General features: G+C 39.7%; 1 protein-coding gene across 1 annotated transcript in view; it reads right to left on the reverse strand.

Moving 5' to 3' along the window:
• Positions 1 to 879: 879 nt before the first annotated feature.
• The window catches only part of iqgap1 (IQ motif containing GTPase activating protein 1), a 34,107-nt gene continuing 17,963 nt past the window's right edge, over positions 880 to 17,023 (reverse strand). The window contains exons 12-37 of the mRNA XM_085907945.1: positions 16,388 to 16,551; positions 14,826 to 14,986; positions 14,612 to 14,736; positions 14,272 to 14,435; positions 11,243 to 11,333; positions 10,975 to 11,142; positions 9,877 to 10,019; positions 9,628 to 9,798; positions 9,295 to 9,378; positions 9,128 to 9,199; positions 8,646 to 8,715; positions 8,197 to 8,561; positions 7,135 to 7,298; positions 6,228 to 6,452; positions 5,676 to 5,816; positions 5,503 to 5,587; positions 4,630 to 4,862; positions 4,404 to 4,536; positions 4,150 to 4,252; positions 3,484 to 3,619; positions 3,316 to 3,403; positions 2,505 to 2,714; positions 2,253 to 2,419; positions 2,042 to 2,161; positions 1,392 to 1,500; positions 880 to 1,304 (exon numbers count right to left, since the gene is read on the reverse strand). Coding sequence (XP_085764071.1) covers positions 1,191 to 1,304; positions 1,392 to 1,500; positions 2,042 to 2,161; positions 2,253 to 2,419; positions 2,505 to 2,714; positions 3,316 to 3,403; positions 3,484 to 3,619; positions 4,150 to 4,252; positions 4,404 to 4,536; positions 4,630 to 4,862; positions 5,503 to 5,587; positions 5,676 to 5,816; positions 6,228 to 6,452; positions 7,135 to 7,298; positions 8,197 to 8,561; positions 8,646 to 8,715; positions 9,128 to 9,199; positions 9,295 to 9,378; positions 9,628 to 9,798; positions 9,877 to 10,019; positions 10,975 to 11,142; positions 11,243 to 11,333; positions 14,272 to 14,435; positions 14,612 to 14,736; positions 14,826 to 14,986; positions 16,388 to 16,551 — 3,806 coding nt within the window. The 3' untranslated portion in view covers positions 880 to 1,190. The remainder of the gene's footprint in view (positions 1,305 to 1,391; positions 1,501 to 2,041; positions 2,162 to 2,252; positions 2,420 to 2,504; positions 2,715 to 3,315; positions 3,404 to 3,483; positions 3,620 to 4,149; positions 4,253 to 4,403; positions 4,537 to 4,629; positions 4,863 to 5,502; positions 5,588 to 5,675; positions 5,817 to 6,227; positions 6,453 to 7,134; positions 7,299 to 8,196; positions 8,562 to 8,645; positions 8,716 to 9,127; positions 9,200 to 9,294; positions 9,379 to 9,627; positions 9,799 to 9,876; positions 10,020 to 10,974; positions 11,143 to 11,242; positions 11,334 to 14,271; positions 14,436 to 14,611; positions 14,737 to 14,825; positions 14,987 to 16,387; positions 16,552 to 17,023) is intronic.

Here is a 17,023-nt window from a genome sequence, read left to right on the forward strand (position 1 = left end):
TCTCTTTGATATTCCTACTGTAATACTGCAAATACTCCAGTTCAATTGATATGACCTATATAAGCTTTCCAAACATGAATGCTGGTTGACTAAAACTAAAATATAAATTAATGTTAATAAGGGTACATTTGTAAACAAAAAGTCATAAAATGTGTGTGCAGTCTACATCTTTGCATTCCCTTTTATGTTGAACAGATAAACATACATTATATTTGTTACTTTTGTAACATCATCAAGGTTCCCTTCATTGATGAACAACATGAGATTTGAAAAGAAATCTAATCCGATGTAAAATCAGATGCCAAAATACAAATGAAGCAATATGAGAAAGCGTAGGAATGTTGAACCCTTTCAAAGACAGAAAATGTTTTCAGGAAGAAAAAAGGCAGCCAAAGCAGAAAGTGTCAGGTCCTTAATGTTTTGTCCAGCAGGAAGCTTTTGTTGTCACGTTTACCTGCGTCTATTTGTTTGTTGCCCAGGTGATTAGATGGTAGAAGGTTCTTCTAAGATGATTCAAATTTGAGTTATTGGACGGAAGGGACATGAGCCAGAGATCCAGTTTATCAAACGTCGCTTTATGATGTTATAGAAAATGTTTAACACATAGGGCGAGTTCGATCAAATCCATATCTGTGGATACATAAAAAAAACAACAACAACAATGCAGTATTGTTGGTCTTTTTTAGGGGGGTGGGGGTAATTTGAATATACTGCCCAAAGTCAGCTGGGATAGGCTCCAGTGTGCCCACAACCCTCGTGAGGACAAAGCGGTTCAGAAAATGGATGGATTTCACGTGTATGTGTATATGTATGTATGGGATGGCAACATTGACAAGGGGTGCTTCTCAAGCATTTCAAAACAAAGAAAAACACAACCTCTCTACATAAAACATCCATTTTATGAGTGATCAAAGCCTGTGCACAAGATACTATTTCAAGAGAAAAAAATACAACTTTAACATCCGCTGCAGCTGCAGTTACATAAAATCCTCAAGCAATTATCTGCTGTGTTGGCCTGAGTGCCACAAATGGAATGGAAACGGCTGCACATGTTTTAAAAGTACATTTGCAAAGGCATGTAAGACAAGTGCGGTGGGAAAAGTGTGAGACAACCATAATATTTAAGGCAAGGCTTTTACAAGCCTACTTGTGGTCAAATAAGTCTGTTGCCTTCTTAGGAACTCTTTTCCTTATTTCCCGTAAAATTTCTTGTTGAGCAAGAAAATAAGCAGGTTGACATTTACTGTCGCCCTGTTGAAGAGTTTCATCACTGCCACACCTTCGTACTGCAGTTGGAGGAGATCCTGGGAGCAATCAAAGAAAACCAAATCAAAATCCACTTACAATATGTGTACAATATACTATATGTCAAAAGAGTTCATCAAGCATACCTGATATTCCAGCTGTAATGTCTCCAAGTGTACCCCCATTAACTTAGCCTTCACGTCAAAGACTCCAACAACCTCGGCTGGAGAAATCTCAAAAATCACATTCTTGAACCTGTGAGGAGAACATGAGTAAAAATTGTATTTAACTTGATTTAAGAGCACCTATTGAAATACTTGAAAACGTAACACTTCAATCCCATACATGTATTGACAAATATTCCTATTACATGAAAAATGCATTTTATTCATTATGGGAGCGGTGTCTCAAAGGTTTCTGGTCTCAAAGTAGATGGATGGGCCGAAATCCCGAAATTCCTTGTTGGATTATTTCCTCACTGAGTTGTTCAAAAAGTTGTAAACATTGTCGCTTCATCCTTGCTTGTGTAAAATCGGAACATTCCTGAGATGCTTTTTTTTAATACCCATTCATGACACCCACCTGTTGGCTTCAGTTCCGGGGTTCTACTGTATGTTCAATCGACGGATTGAAAATAATTTGCAAATCATTGTAATCCATTTTTATTTCCATTTTAGTTAGGCTCCCAACTTCATTGGAATTGGTGCGTGTACTGTCTCATATAAGCGGGTGGGGTCTCCATTTTGAAGACGCCCTGAAGTTTAAAAAATGGTTTGTTGGCAAGTGCAAAACTTACTGGTTAGGCTGCAGATCTTCGATTGAAATCAACACTCCCTTTTCATATAGACGCGAGGCAGTGTATTTCTGTGAAACTTGTTTGCTCTTCTTGGCCTTGTTGGCACCAGGTTTTGACAACCTGAGAAGAAAACAATCATCATCCACCAAAGAATTATTAATGTCAATATTTAGAAGAGATGAATGAAAACATGAAATGTGATGACACTTACTTGCCCTTGCTGGCCAAGTTGTCCATGCATGTTTTGATATACTGATTGTATGAATCGATCTGCACATTGTAGAACTGAGTTTTTGAATTCAGGCCCGTGTTGGTTTGCTGGAGTCTAACGAGCTCCGCTTTTCTGCGTTGACGATAACGTCTCTGATTTCTGATGTCCTGTCATGCGCACAGACAAATTGTAATAGTGTACAAAATGTATGTTTGATAATTGACAGCAAGATGATATTGCATTCTTTCAAACCTTGGCTATGTCATTGATGAGCTCCTGATAGCGGTTCTCAGAATTAACTTTGCCAAGCTCCGCTAGCCGCTGCAGGTTACTTCTGATCTTCTCCTTTTTCCCTTGTAATGTTAGGCTGTCGTCCACCACTGGTTTGACTTGCTTTATCTTCTCTGGAGTCTTGGCATCACGGATGGCCCTCCTCTGCATCGCACGCTGGTAGTCTGCTTCCTGTAACCATAAAAAAAAAAAAAAAAAAAGTATGTGTAGAGGAACATTTTCTTTTGAACAGAGCCACAGCTTCTTTTTGTTACTTCAAAAACTTGCATCATTCTTTTTTTCATTCAAGTGTGCTCTAAGGAAATAAAAGTTGACGAGATAGCACGAGAACGGGAATTCCCAATTCCAATATATCCCGATGTGCAATCTAGTGTAATGGCAGTTCCGTAAAATGTTTTTTACAGCCCAAACTGTCGGAAAACGAGGACATATTCCCTTTCAAATTACAGTAGTACCTCACGTTACAAACCAAATTTGTAACTTGAAACGTTCATAAAATAATTTGAAATGCACTTCATCTGTCGTAATCTGGGTCTGGGACAGATTCGTTTACATCCATCCGCTCATCCATGCTGACATGGGTCGCATAACAAAACGTGTACAGTGTGTAACGAAAAGCATATTTTCTACTAAGAAAATGTGGTTAAAGGTTGGTTCCACTGTAAATGCAATACAAATGTGACACTGCTTGTCATCTGGTGAGGGTCTCTGGTTTGGTAAGGGTTATAACTCATTGAAACGGACAGAAAAGACATTTTTGGTGTATTGTAACCTGATCTGGACCAGCTGATGAATCCAGTATCTCAGTCAGCGTCTCCCCAGGCTGGAACCGGATCACATCAACAATCAGTCTCTTGGTGCTAAAATGACACGGCCAAAAATTACATATACAAGCAATTCCATTAGTCGAAGATACATGAATCAAATCGTAAGAACTCACTTGAGTAGGAGGGTCTTTGCATCCACCTCACTATTGGCCTCACCAGCGACATCAAATTTGTTGGTCAGTGTAAGTGAAACCTCCGTTTTGCCCATTAGGTCTTTGTTGGGGTCACCGGGTGGGAGAGGATTTTCACCTGTTTGTCAGTAAAGTCTTATTACATTGTATATAATCTGTGACATCAGTCACTGCAGGAATACAATGCAGCTGCGCCCCAATACCCAGCCAGAAAAATAGGAGGGTTGCGTCATAATAAACGTCTGGTGTAAAACCTGAGCCAAACAAAGTAGCTCGCTCTTGACGACCTTGATGAGGGTGAGATGTAAGTCACAACAACACTATTCCTGATTGCTGTTGAGCAATCAAATATTCTATTCCTGATTTGCCGGTGATCTTGAGCCTCTCCCAGGCAATTTATGGGCATGAGGCTGGGCATTACAGGCTGTTAACAACTCAATTCTACAGTTTAGTTGTCTGAAATGATAGAAGACCTGCTTTTAAATAGGCAGCACGACGGTGAACGAAAAAGTTGCACGAGAGCGGAATTTCAGTTCTTGACTGAACTTGCCTCCTTACTGTCGTCACCCTCGCTTGCTGATTTTGGCTCTTGCTGCTTTTAACCAGCCAAATATTTTTGCGATTGATTTCATTTGTCTATCCACTCACCAATGAGAGACTCTACAGAGGGAACCTCTCCCAGGTCCTCGAGAAGTTCATGAATGGGATCATTGTGCTCTGGAGCAATGGCATCTTGATGGTCCAGAAGCAGCTAATAGCAAGGAAGAGTCAAATGATAAATGACAAAATACCAACTTGAGTGCATTATGTTCGGATGACCAAACTGTTGGCTACAGTGGAAGAGAGCCCATAGTGGGGTTTATGTTAGAAAGATGTAGATATTGACCTAAAATCAAACTCACTGTGTGCGTGTTAACCATTTCTCCAATAGAGATGTATATGACAGGTTTGGTGACAGTGACCAAGTCAGAGTACTGATCCACATTGAATTTATCTTCCAGCGAGGGAACGTCACATGCTGTCAAAAAATATCGCCTGTGAAGGAGAGGATGATATACAACGATATGAAATTTGACAAATCACAATCGGTTGCTCAACATTTGTTTTCTGTTGCAACTGATATCCCACCTGAACTTTTGATAAGAGTTGCTTAGATATTCATTGATGGGATTCAAGTGGGCATTATCTCCAAGAAACATCTTGTTGGAGGCAGCGTGCTGCAGCATTTTGGCGACAGAGCCCAAATTCCGGCGCTGCTCAGTCGTAAGTTGACCACCTGCCGACATCTCGATGATGTCAAAGGCGTCGGGGGCAACAATTGCCGGGTTCATGTAACGGTAGTACAAAAGGTTCCCCACGATCTGGAATAGCAAAATGCTTCCGTTAGAAAATTTGGCCCGTCCAAATGTATCTTTTAATGTCTGACAAAACAAATACTGTGCAATATTCTTCCAAAGCTCTTGACAGTATAAGAACACATGCAGAAGAGAGGAAGAGAGCGGAGAGATTATTAATATGTTAGCTCACCTTGAGACAGCAGCTAGAGAGTAGAAAGAGTTATGCCTCGACACCAAGGTATTGGCATGGTGGAAAAAGCAGAAAGGCAAGAGAGAAACAAAATAAAGAAAAGATTATGAAACAGGAAGGTCAGGCAGAAAGAAGACAACAGAGAAAAGGGGAAAAAAAAAAAGCAGGGCACCCGACAGCGGTTTTGTCCCTCAATCTGATATGTCGCTCCTGACTCTATATATATATATATATATATATATATATATATATATATATATATATATATATATATATATATATATATATATATATATATATATATATATATATATATATATATATATATATATATATATATATATATATATATATATATATATATATATATATATATATATATATATATATATTCAAATATTTCTTTAGTTCGTTTAAAGAGATGCTGTAAAGACTGTGGCGGCATACAACAATGTACAAATGAAGTCAATAAACCTTCAGCAGTTCATCCTCTGTAGCATCTGGGAACTTCTCGTGGAGGGTGTCTTTAAGGACCTTGGAGACAAAACGCATCCCATAGCTATAGGACACATAAATGGACAGTTGGAGTCAAAAGAATTTTAAATCAAGTTAAATATACAGCCGACGAAAAGCTTGTAAATACTTACGGAATTTTATCAACAGAAACAATGATGGCAGAAAGGAACTTGTCAGTGACAGTCTTCATGCTCTTGATGGAGGCTTCCAGTCTATTCCGAACTTCTTCATGGGACATTGCCTGCTCAGGTGTTACATCATATGGCAGCTTGCTGTAGAAAACAGAAAAAGAGATTCTGCGGTGATCTTTTGCTGAGTTTTGATAGAGTTTCCGAAAGCTCCGTTTTTTAGCATCACCTACTGAATGCGTGAATGCACTTTTATAGCCGAGTTAATCGCTCCCGACCGGGTTATGAGTTTATTAGCATGTTACTGTGGTGATCTTACCAGGTTAAGAGAGCCAGCCACCTTTGTAACACCGAAAATCCTAGCTTTAGACTCAACCCAGCTTTCAAAGCCAATAATATCGCTTTGTAGTATAACCCTCAGGATGTTGTTGTAAATTGTGAAAGAACACCATTGTTGACATTCACAGATGACCTAAAGTCAATTTTAACTGGACCAGTTTGTCTACTTGACAGTCAAATCTGATGAACTCAAGTGCCAAACGCTGCCAATCTCACCTGGCCTCTCCAGTCTGCGTTTCCATCTGGTTGACCCAGCTCTTATAAATGTCCACTGGGTCGGTCTTGATGTTAAGTGTTTTGTCATCCATGATATCCTTCACAACTGGTGCCAAGATCTGTCTCAGTGCGTTCTGGCCCCTCGCACCTCGGTGGAAACTTACCACCATCTTTATGACCGTCGGATTTCCTGTGACAATCTCCTTCATCTGGTCAACTTTTGACCTGCAGACAGTTAATGAACACGAGGTTATACCTTTTATATGCAAAGTTTTCCCTTTAATACTCCATATTTATAAGACACATTATAGGATATGTACTTCAACTTAGACATCAATTCATTTGTCACTCACATTTCAACTCACTCACCAATAAAACATTTCAAATGTATTTGAATTAGGGTTACACGGAACAAGTAAATTTTTAGGACAATTAATTACAGGGAAAAATAATACTGATCCGTTTTTTAAAAAATACAGTCATCCTTTGACTTAATTATGACACTGACAGAAATGACATTAGCCCACCAGAATCTTCGGTTAAAAAATAAAGAGCTTTTGTTGTTTTGAAATGCGTGGAGGGAAGACTGTGATTACACAAATTGAGCAACAAAGACTTTGCTTATTACCGAGACACTTCAAGCTTGCGCTATCACATGAACGCAAAACATGCTATCACAAGAATGAGCACCGTAGGTCACGTTGGCGGCAAAAGTAAGAGTTTGTCTGTTTGTAAGTGGCTGAAAGATAAGCAGAAATAGACTCCAGCAGTATTGTGAGGTCAATGGGTTCTGTTATTAAATGCTTCTAAAATGTTGTTATCATTATTATTATTATTGTATTGAATTTAAAAGTACATTCATTGTTAAAAAAGAGTTACAAATCCACTAATTGTTTCGATAACTCACTTGATTTCCTCCTGCAGGGCCGTCTTAAAGAGCTTGAGCAGTAGATACTCCTCTCTTTGGTTTGAGGCATAATTGTATAGGGTGAAGATAACTGAATCCATAAACTTTGTTGATTTATTCTGAGGCATTTGGAAGATCAGCTTGGCGAGATATGTTGGATTGGTCTGAAAACAGGCAATAATGGGTGCTTTGAATATCATTGGTACTGTGGATACAAATGTTTTCAAACAATTTCAAATGCCAGGATTTTGTAATGTCAAAAAGGAGAACAACAAATCATTTGAATATTTTTTTCCCCAGTGCTGTTTTTTTTTTTCTTTTGGTGGTTTTTTTGAAAGCAGATGTAAAAAAGAACCATACTTTGATTTCACAAGTGGGCACGCATTTTGAAGTTTCTGTAGAAACCAATTCCATTCAAACTCATGTTGTTGCGGCATAAAAAAAAACTGTTATGGTAAATTGAACTATTTTGCTATATTTGAAAAAGTTCACATCACCAAAAGCAAAGCAGCGTCATAGGGCTGTTGCTTCATCTGAAACTGTGGCCTCAGACAATGTGGTTGGGGATTAGAAACAGTTCCAAATGCCAGTCAGTGTTGGCACAAAGCTTTCAGGCATCTGCCAAAAAGCAAAAAATGTACACCAGCAGAACTTCATTTGGGGTTTGTCAGGGGGAGTTTAAATTGTTGCAGGTCTGTGCTTACTTCCATTTGAATACCGCAATTGAATGTGATTGGCAGAACCACAATCACAGCAAAGAGGGTGTGCACACTTATGCAACCTCATTATTATTATTATTTATTTATTTATTTATTTATTTATTTATTTGTTATTGCTGCTGTTGTTGTTTTTGGAAAATATAAACACCCAAAATTTAGTGACACATTATAGGTCACATAAAATGTGTGTGTGTGGGGGGGGGGGGAGTTCTGAAATTATTGATCTGAATCTCAATTTTTGAAATCACAAAAGCGGGCTTTTGGAGGGTGAAGACCTTTTATAACCACTGCACAGACATACACAGACTATGTAACTGAAACCTGTTCAAAAAAATTCAAGTACTTGTAGTAGGTAGAAGAGGTGCTGGTAAGCTTCCAATTTGACTCTCTTTTCTTTGCTTAGGGCCTTGAGACCTCCTCTGTGTTTGTTCATCATCATCATGTCTGACAGCTGCCCTTTGTTTTTTTTGGTCAGCTTCTTGCTGTGTGACACCACTTCCTGCAGGGTGATTTTGTTCTTCACCAGCAGCCCAATCTTGATGTCCATCAGGTTCAGGTCATTCTCTAGCTGCTGATTGGAACGGATGTTGGTGACCACTTCCTCGCGGAGCCGCATTAGCTCCAACTCCTCTTGGAAGTCCTGGTCACTGTGATCCAACAGATGCACAAACTTCCTCACCACTGCCATCGGAGGATTTTCGGCATTGACTGTGTGAAGATGTTTTGCGATGTTAATTGAGGAAAAACTAAAAACTGAAATTTGTTGACATAAATTGTGCATTTCCATCTTACTCAGCGTCTTGTAGTCATCCCTGGCCTTGTTGGCTCTGATGAAAGCCTGAATCTTCACCACATCTTTGATCTGGGGTCAAAACATCTATCACTCGGCCGCTCAATAGTCCACGTTATGAACGGCACAGAATCCAATACAAATCACATCGCTAAAGCGTACTAAATGAGCCTACTGCACCCAAAACCCCAAAGGACCTCAGGGAAACGTGTGACAGGAAGTGATTTAAACCATGAACGATTAAAACACATCGTATTATTACTTTTTGTTCTAAATGACATGATTACTTTAAATTGCATTTTTGACATTCCAACTAAGAATTATTCGGACTGGCATGAGGAAGGATTATATATTCAACAAAACCTTCCTTTGCATGTAAGCTATCACAATACAAAACACTGATTCTCTCCACCCACACACACACACACACACACACACACACACACACACACACGCACACAACACACGTATAGGTAATACTTACATGATCCTTAAAGTACTGTAGACGATCCTGGTACTTTTTACGAGCTTGATGCATTCGAACCATTGATTGAATCTGGAAGAGAAGAAGAGTAATCATTTATGCTGAAGTGGCAAGTCTCGTATTGCTTCTGATTGCATTGACATGATTGCCATAAGACTGTATTTCACCTTTACAGCATCATCACTGTGGTCTTCTAAATACTTTTTACGGTCCTTGAAATCCTTCCTCTGTTTGTAGCCTTTCCAGTGAGCCTGGAGGGAAATGATTAAAGAGAGCTAAATATATTAGGACTCAAAAATATTCTTAGCAAGTTGTGCAATATTGATATTGCAATACACAGTGATATGTTTTTCTCTATTGTGTCGAAAATCCGCCGCGAAGCACAGAGCACAGCTTTTTATTGTGTTTTCAGTCACGAAATACCAAAGGTAATGTTTTTTGTAAAGTTGTATCTTGGGGCTGTCTCTCAGTATGCACATTAAACAACCCCCCTAGTTCACCTGTATTTGTGTAACAGCTGGCTCTTGTGATTTTAGGAAGTCCATCCTCTTTTTTTGGCCCTTCCTCACCAGGTAGCCACGGCAACGAGCTTGCAGCTTAGTAATGAGAGCCTCGTTCGCCAACCACAACTGCTCTCGATTGTAAGCTGTTGTTACCCCTGAAACTACGGACTGCGGGGAGCAAAACAAACAAAAAAAAAGTTAAAACAGCAAGGATTATGCTACACTCACTGCACAGGTACATCATACCTGAATGTCCTCCTTGTTGAGCTGTGTGTTGTTTTGGAGGAAACCCGCTGGTTCCACCCAGGTGCCCTCTTTTGTATTTAGGTTGTAGTAGTAGTTGTGTCCACCTTTCACCCAGTGTTGTACCCACTCACTGCCGTTATCACCTGCATATGGTGAAAAAATTGAAAGCAAAGGTAAACATTCAACCAGGGATAAAATGAATGTTGTTTTGTGTTTTATCTTGGATACACGATTGGATAATCTCAAAAATGCTTGATTGGACAATCTGCTATATCCTCTTCGGTGGATCAGGATGTCAATAATGACTTCGATTTAAGAAATTTGTAATCACATAATCACACCGCTTCAGGTAGATGGTCTCTTTTTTTCTTTCTTTACAACTTTCATTACCCGTGAGGATACCTCTAATATGTCCGGCAAAATATTGAGACTACTTGACTAATTCTTTTATCACAGACAAATGATTTAGGGGTTTTTTTTTTTACCTGACATGTTTCGATGTGTACGTCCGCCTTCATCGTAGTGTCACTAGTGTAAGTGCGATGCGTCTTTATCAGCGGATGAGTCATTCAGGTAAATAAAATAACCTAAATCATTTGTCTGTGATAAAAGAACTCGTCAACTAATCTATAAGTGAAGACCAAATGAATTTAGTACAACTAAATATTGAGACGTTAATCCTTAACCATTAGTTCTTCATTCAGGTCATTTAGACTTTGTGAAAACAGATAGGGAAATGCTTCTTCAGAGCACAAATCTAAATTAATTTGGCAAGAAAAATTTGACCAATATTACACAATCAGCCGTCCAGTTGAACTGCCTAATGGGATGAAACGGACCAAATTCCCACGGGTGTATGAAAGTTGTCTTCCCGAAAGAGTAGATAGACATGCTTCCCATGATGGACATGTCTATATAGCGTTAAGCTAGTGTAAAGTGCTTGTACACATTTCACTTCAATTTGATGACTGCTGGGCATGAACAACAAAAGTACTGAATAACGTGGGTGTGAATCAACTAAAAAACACGTTGTCAATACCCAAAAGCGCTTTAATTTGTGACTAACGTGTAATCAGTGTAATTCTGTTCTGTCCTTACCATCTTTCTTCTCCACTTCCTTTACTTTGGCCAAGTCCTCTTGGTAGGTCTGCGCACATTCAGAAGTGACTCCATAGAGTCCTGCTCCAGGATTACGCAGCGCTGTGACGGTCTGAGCGGCATCTCCAGTGTCCACTGCCTCATTTATGGCGTGAACAGACTGGGAGACTGTTGACATAAAAAAGCATTAAAAAAAGCAAGTGAGCACAAGGTCACAAACTTTCTAATCCCCCAATTGTATGCTGCATGAACAAAAGTGTGCGCTTACACAACAAGGCGTCCTTTGTGTCCTGGTTAGCCTTGAGAATAGCATCTTGGATCTCATCCAGCCAAAGCACAGCAGAAGGATCTTGCGTTTCCTGGATGCACAATGAAAAACATGCTGAGCGTGCGTATGTACTAACTAGGAGTGGAACAATGAACAATTTGGATCAAATAGATGAGAGTGTATCCAATCTTACAAAATTAAATCAATCATTGCACTTTAAACACAGTATATCGAAACATATTATTTTAATGGATGAACGCCCATAGCACTAAACTACTTTTTTTGAGGGGGGGGGGGGGGGTGCTCCAAGATGTCGCTGTTATTGTAATGAGTTTAATTTTTGTTATCATTAAGCCTCTTTACACATTTTTGAAATTACAACACACCTAAGGATGCCCAAGCAAACTGTAGAACATGGAGTGCCAACGTTGATCTTATTTTAATTCCGATTAAAAAAAAAAAAAAAAATACTTTTAAAATGTTTTTTTAGTGTATAATAAATATGACCTATATAGCTAAGTCTCGACTTTACGCGCTTTGATTCTACGCAACTTTCTGCCTAACGCGGTTTGGACATGGACCCCAATCTTTTTCATTGTATTTTAAATGGACCATATTGTAGAAATTGCAGTGTGAACAGACAAGAGGCAATTTCTACTTTTGACTACCTCACGGTGTGTTGTGCTTTTTCTCCGTGTTCCTCACTCCCGTCAACAAAAAAGGGTGTACTAATATTAGCACAATGGAACAAACCCACCGGCAGTCAGCCGAGGCAGGCTAACGACACAACAAAAACTACATGGTGGATTATATCGTACTAATTTTCACCCGGAACAATGATGTTATTCCCCAAATGCAAACACGTGAATCTTCATACGCAATTTCCCGATACACTTGTATACATGGCTCTGAATTTTTCCCCCTTCCAAGACTTTCTAATAATGCGCTTTCAGGGTTAACGCGATTTCCAAATTCTGGACCCCAAAGTCAGTGTAAAATAGAGGCCTAGATGTATTTAAAACAAAAATGTCAAAACATTAGGCCACAAATGCTTATTCACTCTGCACAATATTAGGCATGTCTCCAAAATCAACCAAAGAATCTTGAAACAGATGCAAAAAGTAGATCTAACACTTAATGTGGCGAGTCATACCAATCAATAAGCTACATAATACACTGTAGTAACCCTTTTGTGTATCCAGATGGCGCACTCCTTCTCTATACGAGGCACTACTGTTGCCCTGTGTCTAACATCCACCTCATGTGGTTCCAGCCCTGCCCTTCTTATTGTGCTGCAGGGCAGAGAAGAGAAGAGGTGTGCGCATTTGGAGAAGGGGCGGGTGAGTCAAACTGATACTTGATCTTAAGTCCAAAGGGGCAGGCAGAGCTCCAAACATCTGTAGCAACATGCAGCTGGTCTCCCAAACTATCTTGTCAGGTTTATTTAACCCCGATTAGTGTTACTGGCAGTAGGTGTTGTAGATCGTATTTGCAGACGGTGAATAACGACTGCAGGAGGCATCCCAGTAAGGGTGTGGTGCCTGAGCACTGAGGCAACCGGCGCGATAACTGTGGCACAGCTTGTCACATATTAACATGTCATGCAACTAAAGCGGAAGTGAAAGCTGGAAGGCCAGTAAAATAAGAACTCATCTTCACACATGCTTCCTTAGAAACTACAAGCTGATTTTTGTTTTAATTTTAAATTACAAGTCTACATAAGCAGAATAAGTCCGTCGATTTTCAGAAAGACTGCAGACTGTATCGAACCGAGCGAGTCTGCAGAACTTCCTGCTGTTTTTCCAGGCTCGTGACACCTTCTGTCTATCTCGCAGTTCTAATACTGCAAAGGTAATGATGAACCAGCAAGAACCACATGTTGTTTCATCTCCTCTGACCTAAAATCACTTTCAGCCTGACCACACCTCCACTGTAGCTTTGATTTTTAAGTCTAAACAGAGCCATGCCCCAGCAGGCCTCAGAGATCCAATATTGCACTTTTCTAACTAACCACATTCTCTTGTTTAAAACATATCACCTCACACTGGCTGACAAAGAACAAGTCGCCTGTGCTCATGGGTGGAGCCAATCAACTGTAGCGGCAAACTTTCTGTCCCTTTATGGAAGTAAGGTTTTGGAGCTTGTTATTTCCTGTCAAAAGATATGAAAATAGCTCTCCTTCAATCACTTTGTTTTCTTTGTCATGAGTTCACATAATACTGTATGTATTTAAGGGTTTGAGTGAACGCTGCTGTTGATATTTGGGGATAAGTAGACTGCATCCTCAGATTTAGCCCTGGTAAGTAACTTCATATTTTTGGGGGCCTTGAGAACATTTAGTTATTCATCTTTTGAACCGCAAATTCTGCAAAACTTGCAGAAATGGATTCATGGCAAATGTCCCTAGAAATAGTCTTTGAGAAATACAGTCAAAATTGGAAATATGAAGCGTATTAAACAGCTCTTGAGGGGAGAAAAACAAATTTAGCATTACTTTGGTTAACAATTTATTTTCTATGGCAGAGCACCAAACCAAATATGGTGTGCACATGCGAAACAAAGGACAATGAGTCAGTCAGTCTGGTTTCCTTGACTGGGATCAACAGTGTTTCGTCTTTGATTAAAGTTTGCGCAAATAAAACCAAGGAAAGGCATGTAAAGAAAACAAGTATTAAGGAAGTGACAGGAAGTGAGAGGCAGAGATGATCCCAGCATGACATCATCCGACTGCATGAATCATGTGCTGCTCATAGGCCTGAGTCAAACCAAGCCGTCTGTAAGTGTCATATGTCTGTAAGCCTTGTGATCAAACATTCACGGTAGTACGCATCTATTTTGTTGAATTATTTTCCAGCAGTGCATATTTACTGCGTGCATCATCTCTGGTTAGAGTAGACCTTTGTTGATTCATTGTTTTCAAAAAGTGCTGCATTATGTGCAATCATTTTTTTCACGTTTGTGTTTGTTTCAACACTACCTTCATGGAAATATTGCTTAACCTCTTTGAGTAATATTGAGGTAGATCTTACATGCGCTTTTTCCCTGCGGGCCTCGAGAAGTTTGTCGTGGTAGTGCTGAGCAACAGACGGGTCTACGTCGGTGAGCTTGGCTGATGGGTTCTGCAACATGGCCAGGGTCTTCAAAGGATCCCCTTCATCCAAGGCCTCATTGATCAATCCGATGGCTGCAATTCCTACAAAACACAGAAACTGTAAATTAATGACAGGGAACAATGTTTTGTGCAAATGCTGCAGTTATGTAAATTGAAGAAGATATCGGAGCTATTAATGGTCAAGTGTTGGGTAGCTTTGATGATATCTCTAGGTTGATTATTTCAACTATTTGTGCCAATATGTGTCCGTGTCTTACGTTCATGCTCCTCCTGTACGGACATGTTGACCTGATCAATACAAGCTTGTATGTCATTCCAGGTGAGATAATCACAGCCCTCCTCCCTAGTTGCTGCCTTAAGACGAATCAACTCATCCATGTACCTAAGGCACAATTAGTACAACAGGCACAATATTACATTGTGTAAACCCATCTGACAATCTTACTGATCTGTCTGTGTGCCTGTACTCACCTCTGTGCATATTCAGGCTCCACATTACTAAGCCCTGTGATGGAGCTAGACAGTTGTCTCCAGAGCATGGACCGGTCACCAACGTCAATGGCCTCATTTATCAACACCACTGATGACAACATCTCAACTGCAACGAGCAGCTCTGGATGCGATAGAGAGTTCTGCGGAATAGATACCCAAAATTGTCCACGCTATTCATGTATCTTTCCCAAGATGAAGATCAAAGCTTAAAAGAAAAATGTATTTATTTATTTCTAAAGCTTGGAAAATGTAAACTCAAATAAAAAATTTAAAAAAATCAAACATTTTTAACCTTTCAAGCACCAAGTGGCGCACTGAAGCGTTTCAAAGCCTTCTCTGCTATTCTGAACACTCTCAAAAGCACAGACATGAGTTTACAAATGACAAGAAATTGTATTACTTTAGTTCTGTGTTTTGTATTCATTTCATAGCTTGTATTGGCTGCACAATTTCCAGTCATTTGCATTTTTTTGTCCAGATATCACTTTCTACTGTATGTGTTACCATATCAATGTAAACTTCCCAGGGCAGCCAGAATCAAGATTGCTGACCAATACCAAATAAGCATAGTTAAAATGGCTTGTCTTTTTTTTTTTTTTTTTTTTTTTTTTTTAAACCAATGCGACCCAATCAGATTTCATGTTCAACAAGTACACAGCCAGGTTACTAATAAAACTTTCCCTATTGAAGAATATTTGTCAAGGAGGCGTAGGCGGGCTAAGTAAAGAAAAGCCTTCATCTGAAATGCACCACCCGCGACTGCAAGCACCAATAATGTAATGGGAGTAGAATATCGTCGTCTTGATTGGTGCTGTTGGCAGGAAGGCACAGCTGGAAAGTTATCGAGGGTTTTTACACTTCAACTGATTCTCAGCACTGAACTTGGTTTGCAAGGTGGTGAACATTTTTCTAGTTTTTCTGGAGCCATCAATCCATTTTTTAGATGTCGCCCACATTGGGGCCACAGGTTAGTTAAATATGAGTGACATACAAGGGAAACAAGTATACAAGCACCGTAATAAAATACAGCCAAATATTAGTTTGGTAAACCTGGAATTTACGTATGTATGCTGATTTGTGTACAGTAGCAGTGCCTGGAATTGAGTTTAAACGGGAAGTGAACACCAAATTTTCCGTTGCAATAATATGTTCTGTACAGCCCAACTTGTCAAAACACAGTGTTTTGATTCATGTTTAATTTGTGGATTATGAATTAACTGCTCTTGCAGTTCTAAAAGAATTAGCAGCAAGGATACAGATCAACATGTTCCCATTAGACTCGTCTCCTCTACCGGCCAATAGTGTGCCGTAAAGTCATATGGGCAGACAAAGCCCCGACGGCGCACAAAGCTGCGATGCACCGAATATATCAGCAATATTTGTTTTCATGAAAACCCACGATACACCGAGGCCGCAATAGATGACGCGCCAAGTGGCGAGGGATTACTGAAATGGCCAACCCTAATTCAACTCAGGTGAAAGGCTAGTGATTACTGTCATGGTTTTGCTCTGTGTAATTGTGTGTGTTTTGTTGTGGGTACCTCTGGGCTTTGCTGTTGCAAGCTGGCCAGCTCTCGCTGGTAAAGATTTGCAGCACTGGGATAGACTTCAGGAAGCTGAGCGTCAGGGTTCATCAGCTCCTCTACAGTATTCTCTGGTACACCTTCCCTAATGGCAAAGTTGATGCGCTCCACTGCCTTTAACACTACACCCAATTAAAAAAGTAAGGCGTTATAAATCTATTTGCGTAAAACAAGTCAATATTTTCTCAGTTCACATGTAAATAAAAGATCACTTGATAAAATGAGCACTTTCAGGAGTAATACAAATAAATTCTGCTTTAAGATGGCCTTAAATAATTTAATGAGCTAATACGGAGCATCAGCACTCTAGGTTGCAACACCAAATCAATAACATTGCATCCAAATAAACAGCCTTTTAGAGTACATCTAATGGTGTTGTTTTCATCGAAGCTGCGGTGCAGGACCAATTGAAATGCAGACGATGACGGGAAGGAACTATAGGATGGAAATCATGTACGCGTGTGAACACACTAATACTGCTTTTACCAGAACATCTGATACAATGCGGAAGAATTCCAATAATATTGTCTAAGGAAAAGCGTGTATGTGCGTGTGTGCGTTCGCTCGCTCGCTCGTTCGTTCGTTTGTTTGATG

Source organism: Syngnathus leptorhynchus, chromosome 3 (genome assembly GCF_054491065.1).
Source record: "Syngnathus leptorhynchus isolate UIUO chromosome 3, UIUO_Slep, whole genome shotgun sequence".
Classification (NCBI taxonomy): Eukaryota; Metazoa; Chordata; class Actinopteri; order Syngnathiformes; family Syngnathidae; genus Syngnathus; species Syngnathus leptorhynchus.